This window comes from Corvus hawaiiensis, chromosome 7 (genome assembly GCF_020740725.1).
Source record: "Corvus hawaiiensis isolate bCorHaw1 chromosome 7, bCorHaw1.pri.cur, whole genome shotgun sequence".
NCBI lineage: Eukaryota > Metazoa > Chordata > Aves > Passeriformes > Corvidae > Corvus > Corvus hawaiiensis.
Genome location: NC_063219.1, coordinates 3,167,059 through 3,183,693, shown reverse-complemented (window position 1 = coordinate 3,183,693; position 16,635 = coordinate 3,167,059). Strand labels below are relative to the sequence as shown.

The following is a 16,635-nucleotide window of genomic DNA, read 5'->3' as shown; positions in this document are numbered from 1 at the left end:
TGAATTGCTTTTTTCCTCAAAGTACTGTTGGAGAGTCAGACAATGGAAGAACATTCCCAGGGGTGTTTGGTGGGAAAAAAAGAAGCACCTGTGAACTATAACTTTATAAATTCTATAGGAAAGACAGAACTTCAAGACTGAGGAAGCTGCTGCTCTGAAGTCTTGTCTTTATGAGGCACCCAAGCATTTTGTTGTTTATTTCAACAGAATATTTTACCTGCTATCCCTGGAGATGAAATCCTGAGCAGTTCATAGGTTTTACAGGGTCTGAGTTCTTCCCTTCCCTCATCCCGTTGAATTTATAAGGTCTGCAAACTTTCTGACATCCATTGTACACACACTGAAGTCAAAGACGAGAGGCTGTTCTGACTCAAACCCGGGCTGCTTTCAGTGGAAACAGAGGCACTGTTTTATGTGGTCTCAGAACCCTTTCACCCACTTGATTTACTTTTGCTGGTATGTAGATTCCAAATCGTCATCTATAGAAGTGCTTGTCACTGCTGAGTTTCAGCTGAAATTAGCCTCTATTTAAAAATCTTCTGCAAGTGTGTGTCTGTGTGTGTGTGCCAGGAATGACTCATCTTGTAGAAATTTCAGCTGCCTGATCTTTCACAAATTGGGATTAATTTTTTTCTCTTGGATTTTTTTTCTCTAGGATATCAAAATCTATGAGAGGCTTCCAGTTGGGTGAATTTACCTGTATTGTTTCTAGATTTTTTCTTAGGTTTGGGGTGAGAAATCCAGATGCGATTTAATCTTTTTTTCTTACCACTGGCAGTAACTGTGATGCTCTCAGGGTAAAGGAGTAGTTACAAAGGACCATTTCTTGAATATTTAGCTTTCTTCTAGTGAACAGATTTTGTACCTCTGATTTTTTGAGTCATAACAGTCCTAAGCACAAAATACAAACATGACAACAAGCCATGTAGCTTAGACAGCTGTCCAAATATTTATACTTGTGCCCTCAATCATTAACATGTACAGCTGAAATGCTGAAGTTCAGTTGTAAATCTAAACCCATTAAGAGTTTTTCTTGTATCCTTTTGTAAAATTTTGTGTCCCTGACAGATGGCTTAGTAACCCATGTAGCATCTTCATAGGTCTGTTATGGGTCCTGGGAGATGTTGGTGGGTTTGGGGCCACAGCTGCCCATACAGAGCCTGCTTCACCCCCTGGTTTCAGTGGGACTTTTCCCCAGCTTTGGCTGAGGCTGTGGTCCCACCTGGAAACCGCTGCAGGAGAGGCCAGCACAGTCTCTCTAATGTTAATCATGGTGTGATTCAAATGTATCTAAAATACAGATTGATACCCTGTGGTCAGGATTTTGATACCTGTGGAGCAGGAGAGAGGGTAGGTCTGGTGGGTTTTACTGGGATCCCTCTCTCCCTTTCCCATCCTGTTTTCTGCTTTTCTCTTTGTTGGACTCTAATGTGATCGCTCAGGTCCCCATTGGCCCCTCTCAGGGCAGGGGTGGAGGCAGCTGTGGTGGCTGCAGGGAAGGTGTGAAGGATGTTGGAAGTCTTAGGCTGTTTTCCCCAGAGGGATTTGGCAGGGACTCCCGAGGTCACTTGGCAGCTGTTTTTTCTCCTGCACATCATCCTTGCTTTGATTTCAGTCCTGGAGGGTAAGGTCTGAGTTCCGAGTGCTCTGCACTCACCTGTAGGAGCAGAGATCTTTCGGGAGGTTGTTAACCCTCCCCTTTCTTCTCAGAGAGACAAAACAAGCAAATAGAGATTGGTCTTGGTTATTTTAAGTACACATGGTTGTGTCTTAAATGAATGTTCCCAGCCAGCAGCTGATGTAAAGTTAAGGAGACAGTGTTCCACCAGTGTGACGGATGTTCATTGGCAGCTGATGGAGAAATCCTGCAAATGTCACTGAGGCAAGATTAAGTCCCTAAGTGCTGATTAGTTTTTGCTCTCTTGCACGACTTGCTGAGAAAAGCACACACCTTTGAGAAGTGGAATTGTGGAGTGGTTACGGTGTATTTGTGAGGAGCCACTGGAAGAGGATTGGGCTGTCAGTTTGGAAAGTCCATAATCAGCTCTGAAACTTCCTAGGTCTCTTATCGCCCAACAGAGGCACATCCAGAATAACCTTCTGCAGACCTCTGGGTATGTAGCAAAATGCCATTGCTGGGAGATAAATGGTCAGCTCACAAGAGATTGTCAAGCTGACATCTTGAAATATTGTTTCCATGTTAGACTGACAGGCAGGGACTGCTCCCTGTCCCTGCAGGAGGGTGAGCACCGTGCCATCCTCCTCCAAGGCAGTGGCAGAAATTTCCTAAGCACAGATACTAAAATACCTGTGTTGGCCTGGCAGAACAGTGGGTGAGTTATCCTTTGGGTGGGAACACAAGAGGTTTTGGCCTTCCTGATGATGTTCCAGTGAGAAGAGCAGCTTCACCCTGCAGTTGTGAACTTGGACTTGGGAAACACTCTGGACATCTTTTGGGTGCTCTTCAGTGGCTGTCCTCCTTTCTGCCAAGCACAGAGCTGCAATTTAATCCAGCCATTGGCTCTGCCAGTGCTTGTCCTCTGCTGCTGACTTTATTTGCCTGCCCTTCCCAATGACTTTTCCAATTTCTTGTCCTCTCCCCTTCCACCTTTGCTCCTCCCAAACCTATCCTCACTGAAAAAGCCCCTAGATGATGCCCAAATATTTGTCCTTTGCATCAGCACAAGTGTGGAGAGATGGGAAAACAGCCCTTGCTCTTGCCCTTGCCTTTTCCTCCACACTGGGAAAAAAAAAAAAACAAAACAACAAAAAAGCAGGAAGGGTGAAATTTTTGCTTCTAGGGCAAAATCTCTGCTGACTTGAAAAAAGCCAGGATTTTGTTGCTAAAGTTCTGCTTTATTTTTCTTTCCCCTGTTCCCTGCCACTATATCTTAAGTTCATTGCTTTGTTTTGTCCACAAATCACCTGTAATCCTTCAGTGATGGTTTTTGTATCTTGCTGACTTTATGTCTTCTCGAGCAGTGCTCTGCACAGTGGGGACACAGCTCTAGCAGGGTTCTTCAGGGTGTAATCAGAAGCCAAAATATATGAGGGACTGTATAAGCACAGCATTACCATACACTAATTCTCAGCTCATTATGGAAACCTTTACTTCAGAGTAGTGGTACCTCCTTCTCCTTTGTTAATGCTCTTTAAAATGTTTTATTAATGCAATTATCTGGATATAACTGAACAAAGCAAGGCCTCTCATCAAAAGGCACATGCAGGCAGGTATGCAGCTGCTATCCCAGCAGCTCTCAGCCCCTGAATCGCAGTGTGTCCATCCTGATGCTGGAGAAAAGGAGGCAGTGAAAGCAAAAAGTGATTCCCCACCCCCAGAACTGTGCCAGAAATAGAAACTAAGTGGTATAAACAACAGCCTGGCTCAGACCACCAGGTACCCAGCCTAGGAGTGCAAGCTTATCAAATATGAATGGAGCACTTGAGATGTTCCAGAGTGTTACTGATGGGGTGGTGCTCTTAGGTGAGAAACAAGAGTGTGGCAGCCCTGGGTGGAGAGGGCCAGCACGTGACCTCCGTTTTAATATTGGCATTTTTCTCTCCTAGATGTGTGCAGCAGCATTTTTTTCTACTATGACTCAAACAAGTGGGGCTTTTTCTTTTTTTTTTTTTCCCTTCTTCTTCTTGTGTGTTCTGCAATTTCACATATGGCTAGAAAATCGTAATACAAAAGAAATTCAATAACGTGCCTGTGCTTTAATAAAAGGAGGCATGAACAATGCCAGTTCTGAAGATAGCATACAGCCATTGAAATCAGACAGGGGAAACAGAACATCAGTCAGATGGAAAAGTATGATTTATTATCTTCCTCCTGGCAAAATTACAGTGACAATGTCTATGCAAAGGAATCTAAAATTACTGACTTACTGTATTTCTGTCATAATTGGTAGCAAGAAAACATACTAAAATAGATAGGTCTGTCACATATTGATCTATAGTGAAACCTGTTTTTAAAATTATGCTATGTACTTAGCTACTGATTTTGTAACATATATATCACATTATGCAAATATGTCATTACAGTAGGTGAAAGAAGATGGGCTTTATTCAGAATTCGGCTAAAAAAATCCATGGAATTTTCTTCCCTGGATCACAGCAATACATGGGAGGCCCCAAAAGCTCAGAGCTCAGTGGCACTGAAATGGGTGAGACCCAAAACTTGAGCATCCCCACAATTCAGAATCAGCAGGAACTGAGCACAAGCCCCCTGTTTTAGTCACGGTGCAGAATCCCAGTGCAGAATTCAGCTTGTACGTGCAATCCCAAAGGATTGGTATTTTTCCAGTAAATATGACACAGGAATTAATGTGTGCCCAGCATTTGTACTGCCAGAGCTGTGGCTGGGCTTTGAGTTATTCACTCCAGGAAACAGCCCATCAGCTCTGCTTGCTTCTAGAGTAGAGGCTGGCCAGGGAGCTACCAAAGGAGAGGGGATATCTGTGCACAGCCAGAGGAGAAGCTCTGGCACTTCCCCTGCCCTCCCTCCATTGCTGCTGGAGCCTAACTGTTAAGAAAATAGGATATGTAGGACATGCAGGTGTTACCAAATCCTTCCAAGAGTGGTAAAATCAAGTCTGAGGCTTTATTATTGTGCCAGATAATGCTCAGTGTGGCCAAGGAGAGAACTGCTCATCCCTTGGCTCTCCCAAACTGTTCATCTCTGTCACTCAGGGTGTTTCTGTGGGGCTGGTGAGCAGGTGACCCTCAGGTCATCAGCTTAGGAAGAAGGATGTCATCTTTAGAAACATTCACAGCTCATTGGTGAGAAGGTTTTAGGAAACTATTTCCTACCAGAGCGTGGGGAAGTGCAGGTATGTGTTGTTGCCACTGGAATGTGCTCTATGCAGAATTGTATTCATTAGAAATAATGCTCAATCAGCCAATTATTCTAGTTACTGTTTTAAAAACTGTAATTAGATAAGTTATGTAGTGACAATGCTCAGTCTACTTGCAAAATAAGGATACATGAGACTTCTTTACTCTGTTCTGTGGTAATTTCAGAGGTAATTCTTTGGGCATTACAGTAAAATCAGTATGGTTGGAGAAGCAATAGGGTTTGAAACAGGTCCTGAAAGCAGGGAATCTTGCAGTCTGCTAACTGTGGTCATCCCAGTCAGCAAACCTTTCTGACTGAGGGTTAGCCCAGTGTGCTCCCTGTGTAAGCAGACTCCAGTGTATTCTTTCATCACAGATAACCCATTCAAACCTATTTTCAGTTCACATCCTTCCCAGCTTGTGCTCATAACCAAATGATGACATCCCCTGAGAGACAGAAACCTTCCAGACCTTGCTGGCTCCTCTCCTGAGGGTTTAAGCATTGCCATGAAGCACTGGATGCAAGGGGCAGACAGGATGATTTGGAAAATGCCTTCTCCTTGGTGCCAGCTTGTAAAGAGCTGCAGGTTCTCTGCTGCCTTGAACTGCTGCATCTCTGTGGATCCCAAGTGATGCACTGGGATGTTACACTGGTGTGAAGTTTAGTACCAGTGACATACTTCTCTGTGGAGTTTGCATGCTGCTGAGCTGAGGCAAGCATTCAGGAGGGAGCTGCTCCTCCAAGGGGAAGGAGGCAGCGTGTGGGGATGCCAAGGGGATGCAGGAGCTCCTGCTGCAGTACCAGGGAGCAGCTTCCCTTAGGGCACGAGAGGTGCAACACCACAGGCAAGGCCAAAGCTGAGGGTGATGGAGCACTGCAGTCTGCGGTGTGGGGCAGGAGGAGCTCCCGTGTGCCCTTGGCTGCTGCTCCAGCCAGGAGTCACCCACCAGTCCATCACCCTGCTGATTTCCAGCTGCCTGAGTGTGTGGGGACATGGAGCTTGTCTTGGAGCAAAGCACAGTGGCTCAAGGTTTGTGTTCAGCTAGGCTGAATAACTATCACCTGGGTATCTTGTGAGTAAAACAGTCCCTCACCGTTATAAATCTGTAGCCCGGCCAGTATTGTGGCTAGCTGACAAGCCAGGTCGGAAACTGAGGAGAAGGAATGGGACCAAGGTCCAAATCTCCCCAGTGATGACTGATTGTATTATACCTACCTCCATAATAGAAATTCAGTGTTTTATCAGTACCCGGAGCTGATCTCGCCACCTTCTCCTGTCTCTCATTGTGGACAAAGGAGGAAAAAGCAGACTCAGGTATAGGGAAAACACATGTAAAAGGGATCACCTTTCTGACCAGGTCCTCGGTTCCTTTCTCCCTGCTCCTGGAGGCTTTCTGCTAGATACAGCTCCTTCATAGCAAAAGCCAACCAGGAGGGAGTGGAGAGCAGAAAGCTGCCAGCTGGGCTCACTTTCCCTGCTGACATTAAAAGGAGCTTAACAAATATGAAGCACACAAAGACATTTTGTCTGTGTCTGAACAGGGCTGCACTTCGCACATTGGAGCCACAGTCCCCTCTGTCATATCCGTAACCTTTCAGAAGGAGTCCCCTTCCCTGGGCACTGGGCATGTCTGAACTAAAAACTATTGTAATCTAGTCATAAAAATTATCACCAAAGTAATAGAGAGCTCCAGTCCCCTCAGCCCCAGGGTAGGTGAGGTGCAACTATTGTAAGGAATAAAATGAGACCTATATCAAAGCAAAGAGAGAGTTCTTATGGAAGAAGTGCAAAGTCATGTTTTTACAAAGAGCTTTGCTACTGCTCTTGGGAGAGAAAAGCAACCACGAGACTGCAGATACACGGCTCTGGTGGAAAAGGGGCCAGCACTTGGCTCAAGGTTGTCTCTCTCATCAGCTAATGGAGGAGTTACTCTTCAGATCCAGACATGGTTCCAGGAGCCTTTTAAACTCATCAAATTGTGTGGCACAGATCAAATCTATGAGTAAAAAGCTCCTAAAGCCGTCACAATCCTGACTCATCAGATGTGGGCCCAGGATACCCAGGATGAGGCACATCTTTTGTGCCCCTTGTCTGCCTTACTGATCTGTAGAGCGCCCCAGGAATGTTTACAAAAAAATGGCAAGGATAATGTTGTTTCTGGTTATGGACAGGCATGGCCTGGGAATGAAGGGAGGAGAGGAATACACGACCTGGGGCGATTAGAGCATCCCTGTGCCTTTCCATCTCCAGAATCCAAGCCTGGTCACCAGCATATGGAAAGACTTTTATGTTAGTAATATTTGTGTGTGTGTTGAGGGCTCCTTTAAAAACAGGATCTCAGCATCTGATTCTTCTGCTTCTTGAAAGCCAGGTCCTTGGTTTAGCCAATCTGCACTGTGGTGCAAACATTTTTCAATTTTTGGATGGCAAAGTTCATTTGGATTGCTAGTGCTCCATATAAGTAGGATACCGCTCCAATTTTTTCACTGCAGATAAATTATCTAATGACTTAGTCGTTTTTTCCTGTTGCAAAGTCATTTGCAACCTGATGGTGTTTTCAGTGAGTGTGCTTGTCTACGATTACTTAACAGATTGTTTATTTGAGCAACTTTCCACCTATGGAAAATCTAAGTGGTTATGGTTTCTGTACTATAATTGATATTGTATCTCCACTAGCTGGCTGGATGATTTTTATTTTATTAAGTAAGTGACAGAAATGAGAGAAAGTTTTGCCCTTTGCAAGTTTATGTATTGGCACATACAGAAGAGCCATTTACCAAATTTTTAACACAAATTAGATGGTTATTTATGTGCTGCTAATAGTGAAAGCCAAGTGAGCAGCCCAAAAGAGAAGTGGGCGGGTTTCAGTCTCATCTTCAGGTGGGACTTGTTCACCAGCTCCTTCTCCACAAGTTTGGCACCTGCAAAATTTCTCAGCTGAAAGCTCTCTGAATTTTCCTGCAATCTTCTGCTAATCTGCCTGAGATCACAGGCAATTTCAATAACAATGAAAATGATTCTAATTTCTCCTCCAGGAGTATCTCTGATGAATGCTATCCCAGTTCCTTTTTTATTCCTCTCCCCTGGTTTATGACCTCCCACCTCAGCCGTAATGCGGAAGCCGTTTTTGCCTCCAAATTTATTCATCAGGTCCTTTCAAACTTTCTTTCCTTTCTTGCTTCCTGCCAATACATTCCCCACCTGAAACTGTAGCTACAGAGATAATTTCCATCAGAATTGCCATTGTCCTTAGTATCATTAAAAGTTACAGCTCCTCTTAAGATGTAAGTGCCCAATTTGACAGACATCACTCTGCATCGCTCTGCTTTTCCTGCTGTTTTGTCTGCATTGAGCAGGATGCCATCAGTCCAGCCTGTCTGAGGGGATTATCTCTGCAAGTCTCTTGGAAACTAGAAGTGGGAGAGATTGACAGCAGCGATGGTTTTCAGTTTTCCTTTCCTTGGAGCCCAGCACTTGCAGGGGATGGGACACATCCAGACGTGTAGGCAGGAGGTGTGTGTGGATACAGCTCGTGGATCTGAATCTATGGCAGGGTGTGCAGAAGTGCCAGGTGAGATCCATTGCATCCCAAACCACTGTGGCATCAGCAGAAATGCAGAGGCTGGCACCTTGTTTTTAAGGGGTTGGCACTTCTTTTTCTAATGTGTTCTCGAAGGGGGAGAAAGCATTTCAACTCCATATTCAGTAAAACTGCCATGAGAAGCATTTTTTTCCCTTTGCAGTATCACCTAGAAGAGGCACATCCTTACCATGTCCTTTTTGGTGTTTGAAGGAGCTGGGAGCTGACATGCCTGATTTTGGTTTGCAGTGGTACCAAGAGTCCCGGCATCTCCTCTGCCTTTGCTCTGATGTGATGGCTCCTTGGGTTTCCCCAGGGCTCAGAATTCTAACAAGGCCACTGGCTTAATTTTGTGCTTATACCCCTCTTCAAGTGCCAGTCAACCAAGCAGATTTCTCCAGTCATTCTGACCATGTTGTAAATTCACCTGTGACTCTGAAAAGGCCCCAAAACCAGGTATACTCAATTCAGTGGAAATACTTGGATTGTCTTCCACTGACTTGGACAGCCTCTGCAAGATGATCAGTAGGTGCATTGCAACATGATTAGATGGTTGTAAACCCTTACATGTAGCTTTTCTACTTCGTTCCCCAAAAGAAAAGTCCAGGGTTCCTGATACAATAGTTGTGAAGTCTGTATTGCTCTCTACCTGTCTGGTAGAGCTGTGTGTGACTGGTGAAGGGCTGTTGTGTGTCAGGCAGCACGAGAACATGGTCCTTACATACCACTTCATGGGACCTTGTCAATGAGATGAAGCCTTCCAGGATGGGATTATGGGACATGCTTGTACAAAAACCCTTTTCAGGCTTAGCTGTAGGAAGGAGGGGGAAGAGAGCAGCACAACAAATCCTGATAACTGGATCTCAGGCTTTGAGCAGCCTGGCTCCGGCAAAGATGTAAACCTTCTTCCATGAGGCTGAAAACCCAGGTACAAAGAAAATGCCACACGATTCAAGGCCTTTTCTTGGAAAAGTGAGGAGAGGTCCAAAGTGTTAGGAAATGACTGTGCTAAACATGCCTGGAGGAGCTGGCGTCTAAATTCATGGAGTGGAAAGTCTCCAGGAGTAACAGGTCTCTGTACAGTCAGTTTTATTCATGCAAGATCCACTGGCTCTTGAAATACTCAGGTGCCAAATAGCACTTTAGTCTTGGAAGGCTGCTTGGAAAATGAGCAGCATTTTCACAGCTCCTGGAGGGGTATGAGCCTCAAACCCCAAATATGAGTGAAGCCAGCTGGAAGAATCCCAACTGATCACAGGGAACTGCAGCCTTGAAACTTGGTCTGAGACATTTCCTGAGCTGCGTGACATGAAAACTAGTTAGCCTTGTCAGTGTGGCAGCAGAACAGAAAAGTGAGGAAAACTGGTTCTTATTGATTGACAGAACAAACAGGTGAAGAAAAAGTGTCAGTCAGATGTCATCTTCAGGGTTTTTAGTTTGTCTTAGGTAAATCCCTCCCTTTCCCCCTCTCCAGAGCTGTTTGTGTAGAAGCAGCTCAGAGTGACGGACAAGCAGACATACAGACAGAGAAATCCTGATTGCAGGCAGGCAGGAGGAGGGCTGCAAAAGGATGTTTTATAGATACAGATATACTTCCTCCATTCTCTCAGGGAGAATATTCACCACTCTGTGATGAGCGTTTGCAGGGCAATGTACATGTTACAGGAAAGCCTTTCACATGTTCAGGGCAGCAGAGAGGTGGCTTAGGTGCTGTAGTTGAGGGCAAGGCATGAGCTAAGGGAGAAATATGAAGATGAGGTTCAGTAAGTACTTGCAACAAGAGAATTCCTATGACTAAATGAGATGACTGAGGTGTTTCTTGCAGAAGCTTCTTGCAAGATCTTGCCAAAAATCTTGAAGTTTTGTGTGTCAGTTATTAGTGTGATTGTACCAGCTGCCTTGGTCTAAAAACGTTTGATTCAGATCTCTTCTGCTGTAGAAAAGCATAAAAGAGTAGATTTAAACGTTGAGTTCTATATCCAGATTTTAATTTTCTTTTCTCCACCCTTCCCTCAGGTTTGGGGATAATCAGGTTTGTAGGCCATTTCCTCAAGAATTGTTAGATCAAGTGATCTCTCTGGCTGTCCACCAGTCCTTTTAGAGGACTTGAGGGCCTGCTCACAAAATAGACCTCTCAGAGGTATGAAATTTCTGTGGGTTTCTGGAACCTTGTAGCTGACTAAAGAAGGACCCACTTGGTGCCCAACCCTGTAAGAGAGGAGTAGCTTATCACTGAGAGGAGTAGCTGCATAATGTTAGCAGTCATAGTTCCTATGTGTGCTGGCATTTGCTTCCAAAAAGAGGGTGAAAGCAGTGCGGAGCTGGTGTGTATGGGTGTGAGAGTGAAGATTAGGAGGTAGGGCACCCATATCCTGTTCGGCTTCCCGATTTCCCCTGCCCAGGGTGTACCTTGTTTTTCATTCTGTTTCCTTTGCTGCCTTTTTCATGTGTTTGTTTATATCATCTGTCAAGTTTATCATTATGTGCTCACACACATAAAATCTTTATTAGCCATGTGTATTTTCTGTTCTCTGTTCTAATTTTCCTTCCTTCTTTCTTTGTTAGCAAACTCTGCTGATGGCAGATGTTTCCCATTTGACAGCACCTGCGACTCAGGTTTTCCAGCCGCACAGCAGAACGAGTGCTAGCTCCCTCCTCTGGCCATCCCGAGCTGTGTGATGGGGCCATCCCACACAGGAGCAGGGGCTCGCGGTCCTCCTTGAGATCAGTAGAACAGAAGAGAACTAGAAATTGGGCTGTGATCTCAGGGGTGGTTATGAATGGGTTGTGCTGCTCCGGTCTCTTTGAACTGACTGGCTGAAGGAGAGGGGCATCAGGGTCAGTGCTGAGACTGAGAAGGTCCTTTGTGCTCTGTGTCCCATTTCAGCTGCTGTTAAAAGCCCTTGAGTGGTGGATAGATGTTGGCCACATCTGCTTCCCACCAGCTTGGCTTGACTTGGCCACTATGCTGACAACAACATCCAAGAACGTATTACCCCACTGGCTCTTAGGGTCAGCGCTCTCAGCCCCTTTAGAAGTGGAGATGGGGCAAAAAGAGTTTCAGTGCTTTGCACTGGTTTGGCCAAGTCAAACTGCTCTGCTGACTGATACCTTCTGCAGACGTTTGCTCCTGATAGAGCCATTTCTGGAATCATACCTTGAGCAGTACAGGACTATGGAATGGTGCAGACGTGTATCCGTGTTGTGGCTGGGCATCGTGGGCACCCTTTTCTTTTGGGCAAGGGTCAGAAGAATGTTTCTTCACCAACAGCTCTTGAAATCCTGGCTAATAAATCCTTCCCTAGAGAGTTTTCTAAGAGATTATTCTGCCTTGGACAGGGGAGTAAATAAATTACCACCTTTTGTGATCCTTTAATCTTAGCACTGTTTCTAGAACATCAGTTTAAGGGACACGAATAAAGCATTTGCACTGTCCATACAGGATGGTGTCCTCTCTCCTTCCTGCTCCAGAAAACCTGCTGTATTTTTTCAGTATTCTCCTTCAATAGGGATGAGAGTTCCTTTTCTGAAACTGTTGTTTGAACTTCAGTGACTATGAAAGTGTAAACCACCCCTCTTTCATGGGGGATAAATCTTTAAATCAGGAAACAGGAGACAAAACTTCAGGACATCTTCTGCTGGTTCCCTGTTTTTCATTGGTTCCCAATTTGTCATTTTGCTGCTTGGTCTTCCTGCTGCCTGTACCAATAGATAGAGGACTTTTTGGCCAGTGTCCCATAGCTTTTCCACAAGAAGGGTAGCACCAGGGAAAGTAATAGCTTGGATGCAGAGCCTGCAGACCACAGTTTCAAAATGCTCAATCAGTGTGCTTGGGGCAGAGTCCTTTCTGAATGGGCAGGGATTTGCAGCTCGCATCCCAAAGCACATCCCATGGAAGAAAGTGCCAAGACACTCATAAACCAAGTGGACAGGAGGGCTGGAGTCCCCCATGGTAAGCGGCACTGACGAGTGAGCTGAGTGGTCAGATAGAGGAAGATCCTGGTGGCAAGACCAAGTGGCTTGACCTTGATACAGCAGGGAGGAGGAGGTGGCAGAGAAGGGTCTGGCTCGTGCCAAAGCAGCCTTTTCATTGGTGGCTGCTCGCTCCGTGTTCTGCCAGGGTGTGCTTTCCATCTCTGGTTGCGTGCAGCTCTTCCTTCTTGGAAAGCTGCTCCCAGCATCAGGCAACATCCTGGTTTATTACAGTGTCATTTTCAGGCTACACCACCAACGCTGAGGCAGAAGATGTGTGTGTCATGTCTCATTTGCTCAGTCGCAGAGTCATTCAGGGGCAGCTCTGCTTGTACTGATCCTCTTTGAGCTGTAGATTGGGCTGCAGCCCTGGAAAAGCCTCACCTATTTCTTAGCATTGCAGCCACTGGAGTAGTGAGGATGGGTGCAAGCCCTGGAGGAGACATCAGTGAAAGCTTCCACAAATCACAAGATCTAGTTCTGCTGTTCATATAATTAGTGATTAAAATGAGTAAAAACAAAGCAGCAATTTTCTTATTGATCCCTCAGCAAATATCTCTATTTTCTTTTGTATTGCTTCTTCTTATTAAATAGCCTTGAATAAGAAATGTCAGTCAAATTTAGATTTAGATTCCTGGTGCTTCAGACAGAAATCAAAGCAGAATTGAAAGAGGAACGATAATTAGAGAGAGGAATTCCACCTCCACACACTTCTTCCCTTGCTCAAGGAGTGCTGATTTTATCTAAATTGCCAAAGCCGTGAGCAAATGAGTGGTGATGGGAATTACAGACTGCAGATGCTGAGACAAAGCAAGGGAAGGTTTAATTAGTGCATTTTAAGGTAGAAACGAATTTCCTGGGAATAAATTATTAGACTCAAGACACACAGAGCTTCTTGGAGGTGAACTGAAAAGCTTTTTACACACCAGAACCAGGGCTCGCAGGTTGTATCTGTCTTGTAGAAATGAGTGACCTATCACTGGGGTCTGAAACACATCAGGATGAATCCTTCTTTCTTTGCATCCCACTTAATTCTTTAATATTGAGGAATTCCCACAGCTGCAGGTTCACATAAACCAGAATTTTTTTTCCAATACCCACATTTACTCATTGAAATGTTAGTGATGGATGCTGAGAAATTGGGAGTTACATATCAAACCTGCTGGTACTGAAAGGAAGTTTCTTTCCTTTCAATTCTCCTCTTATTCTGCTTTCTTAGCTCTGTTGCCATGCTTTCATGACGCTTGCACACTCATAAGTCACTGGGAGCCTTAAAACACTGACCTTTCTGTTTTCAACAGATTTTTGCAGCTTTTTAAAGGTTGAGACAGTAACAACTGTGCAATTTGGAGGTGGATAGAGATTCCTGGCTGAATTGATGGTGCTGAAACAAAACCATTTAGCTGGGTGCTTTAATCCAGAATTCCCTTACTCAGCAGAATTACTCAGTCTCTTAATTATTTACGTATTTTATGTGAGCCTGTTGCTCACAAGCCTTGTTGAAGCAAGCACAAGAGGGGCCAGGTTGAGATCTCATGGTTGTGTTATGGGAGTGTTCACAGACCCCTGATGCAGGTGCTGCACAAACACAGAAGAAAATGGGTTTGCCCCTCCAAGACCAACACTATTCCCCTCTGCCCTGAAGAGTGGGAATGAAATACCCCAAGAGGCCGGGGGATGGACAGGCCATCCCAGCAGCACCTTTCCAACAGCTTGGGGGTGGCTCGCAGTGGTGGTCTGCATGAGAGATGGGTATGGCCTGGAAAATCAGCCTGTCCTTCCTTCCGGGAATGAACCACCACTCGTGACCTTCCACAAATCCTGCTCTTCTTCTGGCCAGATGTGTAACATAAAACAGATGGGTAGAGAAAGGTACAACCTAGTGACTGCAGCTCAGCTTTTTTGGCAAAGGGACCTAAGGCCCTAAAGGACCCCTCGCTCTGTGTGGGAAAACAAGGCTGACGCTCGCTGGTTTTTGTGATGTTGTGGTTGCATATTTCAGCTGGTGCTCTCTGGTGCCAGAGGTTAACTTGTATCACCCATGATGAATGACTCCGTCAGGGGGTATTGAACGCTGATGTGTTTATCTTGTGGCAAGATGGGAATGTTGCAAACTTGTGAGCTGCGGGAGGCAATGGGCTAATTTGAGATTTGTTCCTAGCCCTCGCCATGCGAATGGTGTCGCTGCGAGCCCAGCAATGAAGTTCACTGTGTTGTAGCAGACTGCGCAGTCCCCGAGTGTGTCAACCCAGTCTATGAACCAGAGCAGTGTTGTCCTGTCTGCAAAAATGGTAAGAAAGAACTGTGTTGGCTTTAACAGAGATATAAAGGAAACATTTTATTGAAATGCTGTTACTGAGGTTTGGTTCCATCGGCACGGGCTGGTGTTGGGGCTGGTCCTTCTCTGGTGCTTCAGTTATGGGGTAAAAATTAAAGCTGCCCTTCCTGGCCTGTGTCTTCTACTTGAAGCAGATGGTATGGCTGACTTGACAAAGGTTTTATAGGATTGAGTCCTGATATCAGTGATTGTTGTTTCATGTCTCTGCTTTTTTCTCAAAATTAGTCTAACAGAGACTCAAATACATGAGAAAAGAGAGGGTCATTGTCCCTACAGCAAGAAACCAATGGTTCTTATCTAAGACCAAGGGAAAACTCACCAAAATCAATAGCAGAACTTTTTCTGTGGCCAGTAAGATGCCCACCAAGCCCAGAACATCATTAGCTGTGTACTGGAGTCAGTGTGTAGTGCTGGCCCTCATTGTCCTGCTGAGGTGATTTCATGAATTAGAGTCTGAATTAGTAGATTCATCAATACTTTCAAGAAATGTTTTGGAATGACCAAAAGTACCTCTTTGGAAAATAAATCTGTTTCCGAAAAGGTCTCCCTGGTCTGGTACCACAGCCTGTACTCACATATGTCTCTGATGTGAAGACAGATTAAAAGGTAAGGCAGCTGCACATAAACCTCTTCACAGCTTTCTGAACATGTAAGAAATGGCTACTTGGATTCATCTCCTTGTGTTTAGAATTCACTATCTGTGTATATTTGCTCTGACATACATCACCGCTGCTGGATAAGAGTAATGGTTGCTTTTGTACCTAAATGAAAATGTTGGTAAAGAAATAACATTTTCAAGACATTTTCTGCTCTTTTAAGACGGAGTAAAGGCACAGAGTTGGAAACATAAAATATTTTTACTGAAGGAACTCGAAAAATTAAAAAATGTTTGGAAAATTATGCCATCAATATTACTTGAAATCCTGTATCTGTATTTTGGTTCAAAAATACTTTGTCAGATTCTCACTGAGTTTTGTGTGTCTGTTGTAAAGCAGAAAATGTACGTAGGAAATCTCACTGGTTTGTTTTTATTGACAAAGTTCAGAGGAGAGGTGTGTTACCAGCTCTGCGCATCACCTTTGTGGACAGCCCGCTGTGCTTGGGTGTGAGGTTTCCCATCACACTCACCAAGATCGGTGTCCTGGGTTGGTGACTTGGGGGTACCACTGGCTGTCACCGGGCCTGTCACCAAGCTCAGACTGATTCACACCCCAGCAAACACCTCTGGAGCATGTGTGGCCTCTGTGTTCCCATCGCGTGTAGGGCACCATCCCACATCCCCTCATTTACAAGTGGCAGCACATCTCATCCGGTTTGCATCACATGAATCCAACCCATGAGCATCCCTCAGGCTTCCCAGGAGTTCAGGCTCGGAGGAGCCTTCACACAGGTCCAGGAGCTGCTGGATTTTTCTCCCAACCCTTCACCACCATGAACAATTTCCCCAAGAACCACATTCCCACTTTGGGGCTTGGTGACTTTCTGTGTTGCAGTCTCCGACATCCCTGGTGACCAGGGCTGAGAAGCATCTTTGTTCCCACAACTGAGTGCCCAAAACACGAGGGGGAAAGGGAAAGAGCAGCTCCTGCTGGTGGAGACAAGGACAGGACGACAGAAGGAAGGCTGCATGGAACACAGTGAAGTGATTGGAACCCTCATGGAGAAGCCAGGAGGCTTCATCCATGGTTGTACCAAATCTCTCCCCTCCTCTCTTCACTCATCTGTTGGGGATACACATAAAGCTCTGCAGCTGAAACCCATTTTAGGCAGGGGTGTATTTCTCACCATCCCCTTCAGAGCAGGGAGTGCTTTGGGGATCCTGGTCTCTGCGGCTCGCAGCACAGCTCAGCCAGTGGAGGGCTGTGGCTGTTCCCTTGGGATTGAGGAGCACATCTGCATGGGGGTGC

At 45.3% G+C, this 16,635-nt stretch overlaps 1 protein-coding gene across 4 annotated transcripts in view; it reads left to right on the top strand.

Moving 5' to 3' along the window:
• The window catches only part of VWC2L (von Willebrand factor C domain containing 2 like), a 47,958-nt gene that overhangs the window by 4,769 nt on the left and 26,554 nt on the right, over window positions 1–16,635 (top strand). For 3 of the 4 annotated variants that reach the window (XM_048309626.1, XM_048309627.1, XM_048309628.1), the window contains one exon: window positions 14,552–14,681. The exons of the other annotated variant lie outside the window; for it this stretch is intronic. In XM_048309626.1, the coding sequence (XP_048165583.1) occupies window positions 14,552–14,681 (130 nt within the window). The remainder of the gene's footprint in view (window positions 1–14,551; window positions 14,682–16,635) is intronic. 4 annotated transcript variants of the gene reach the window in all.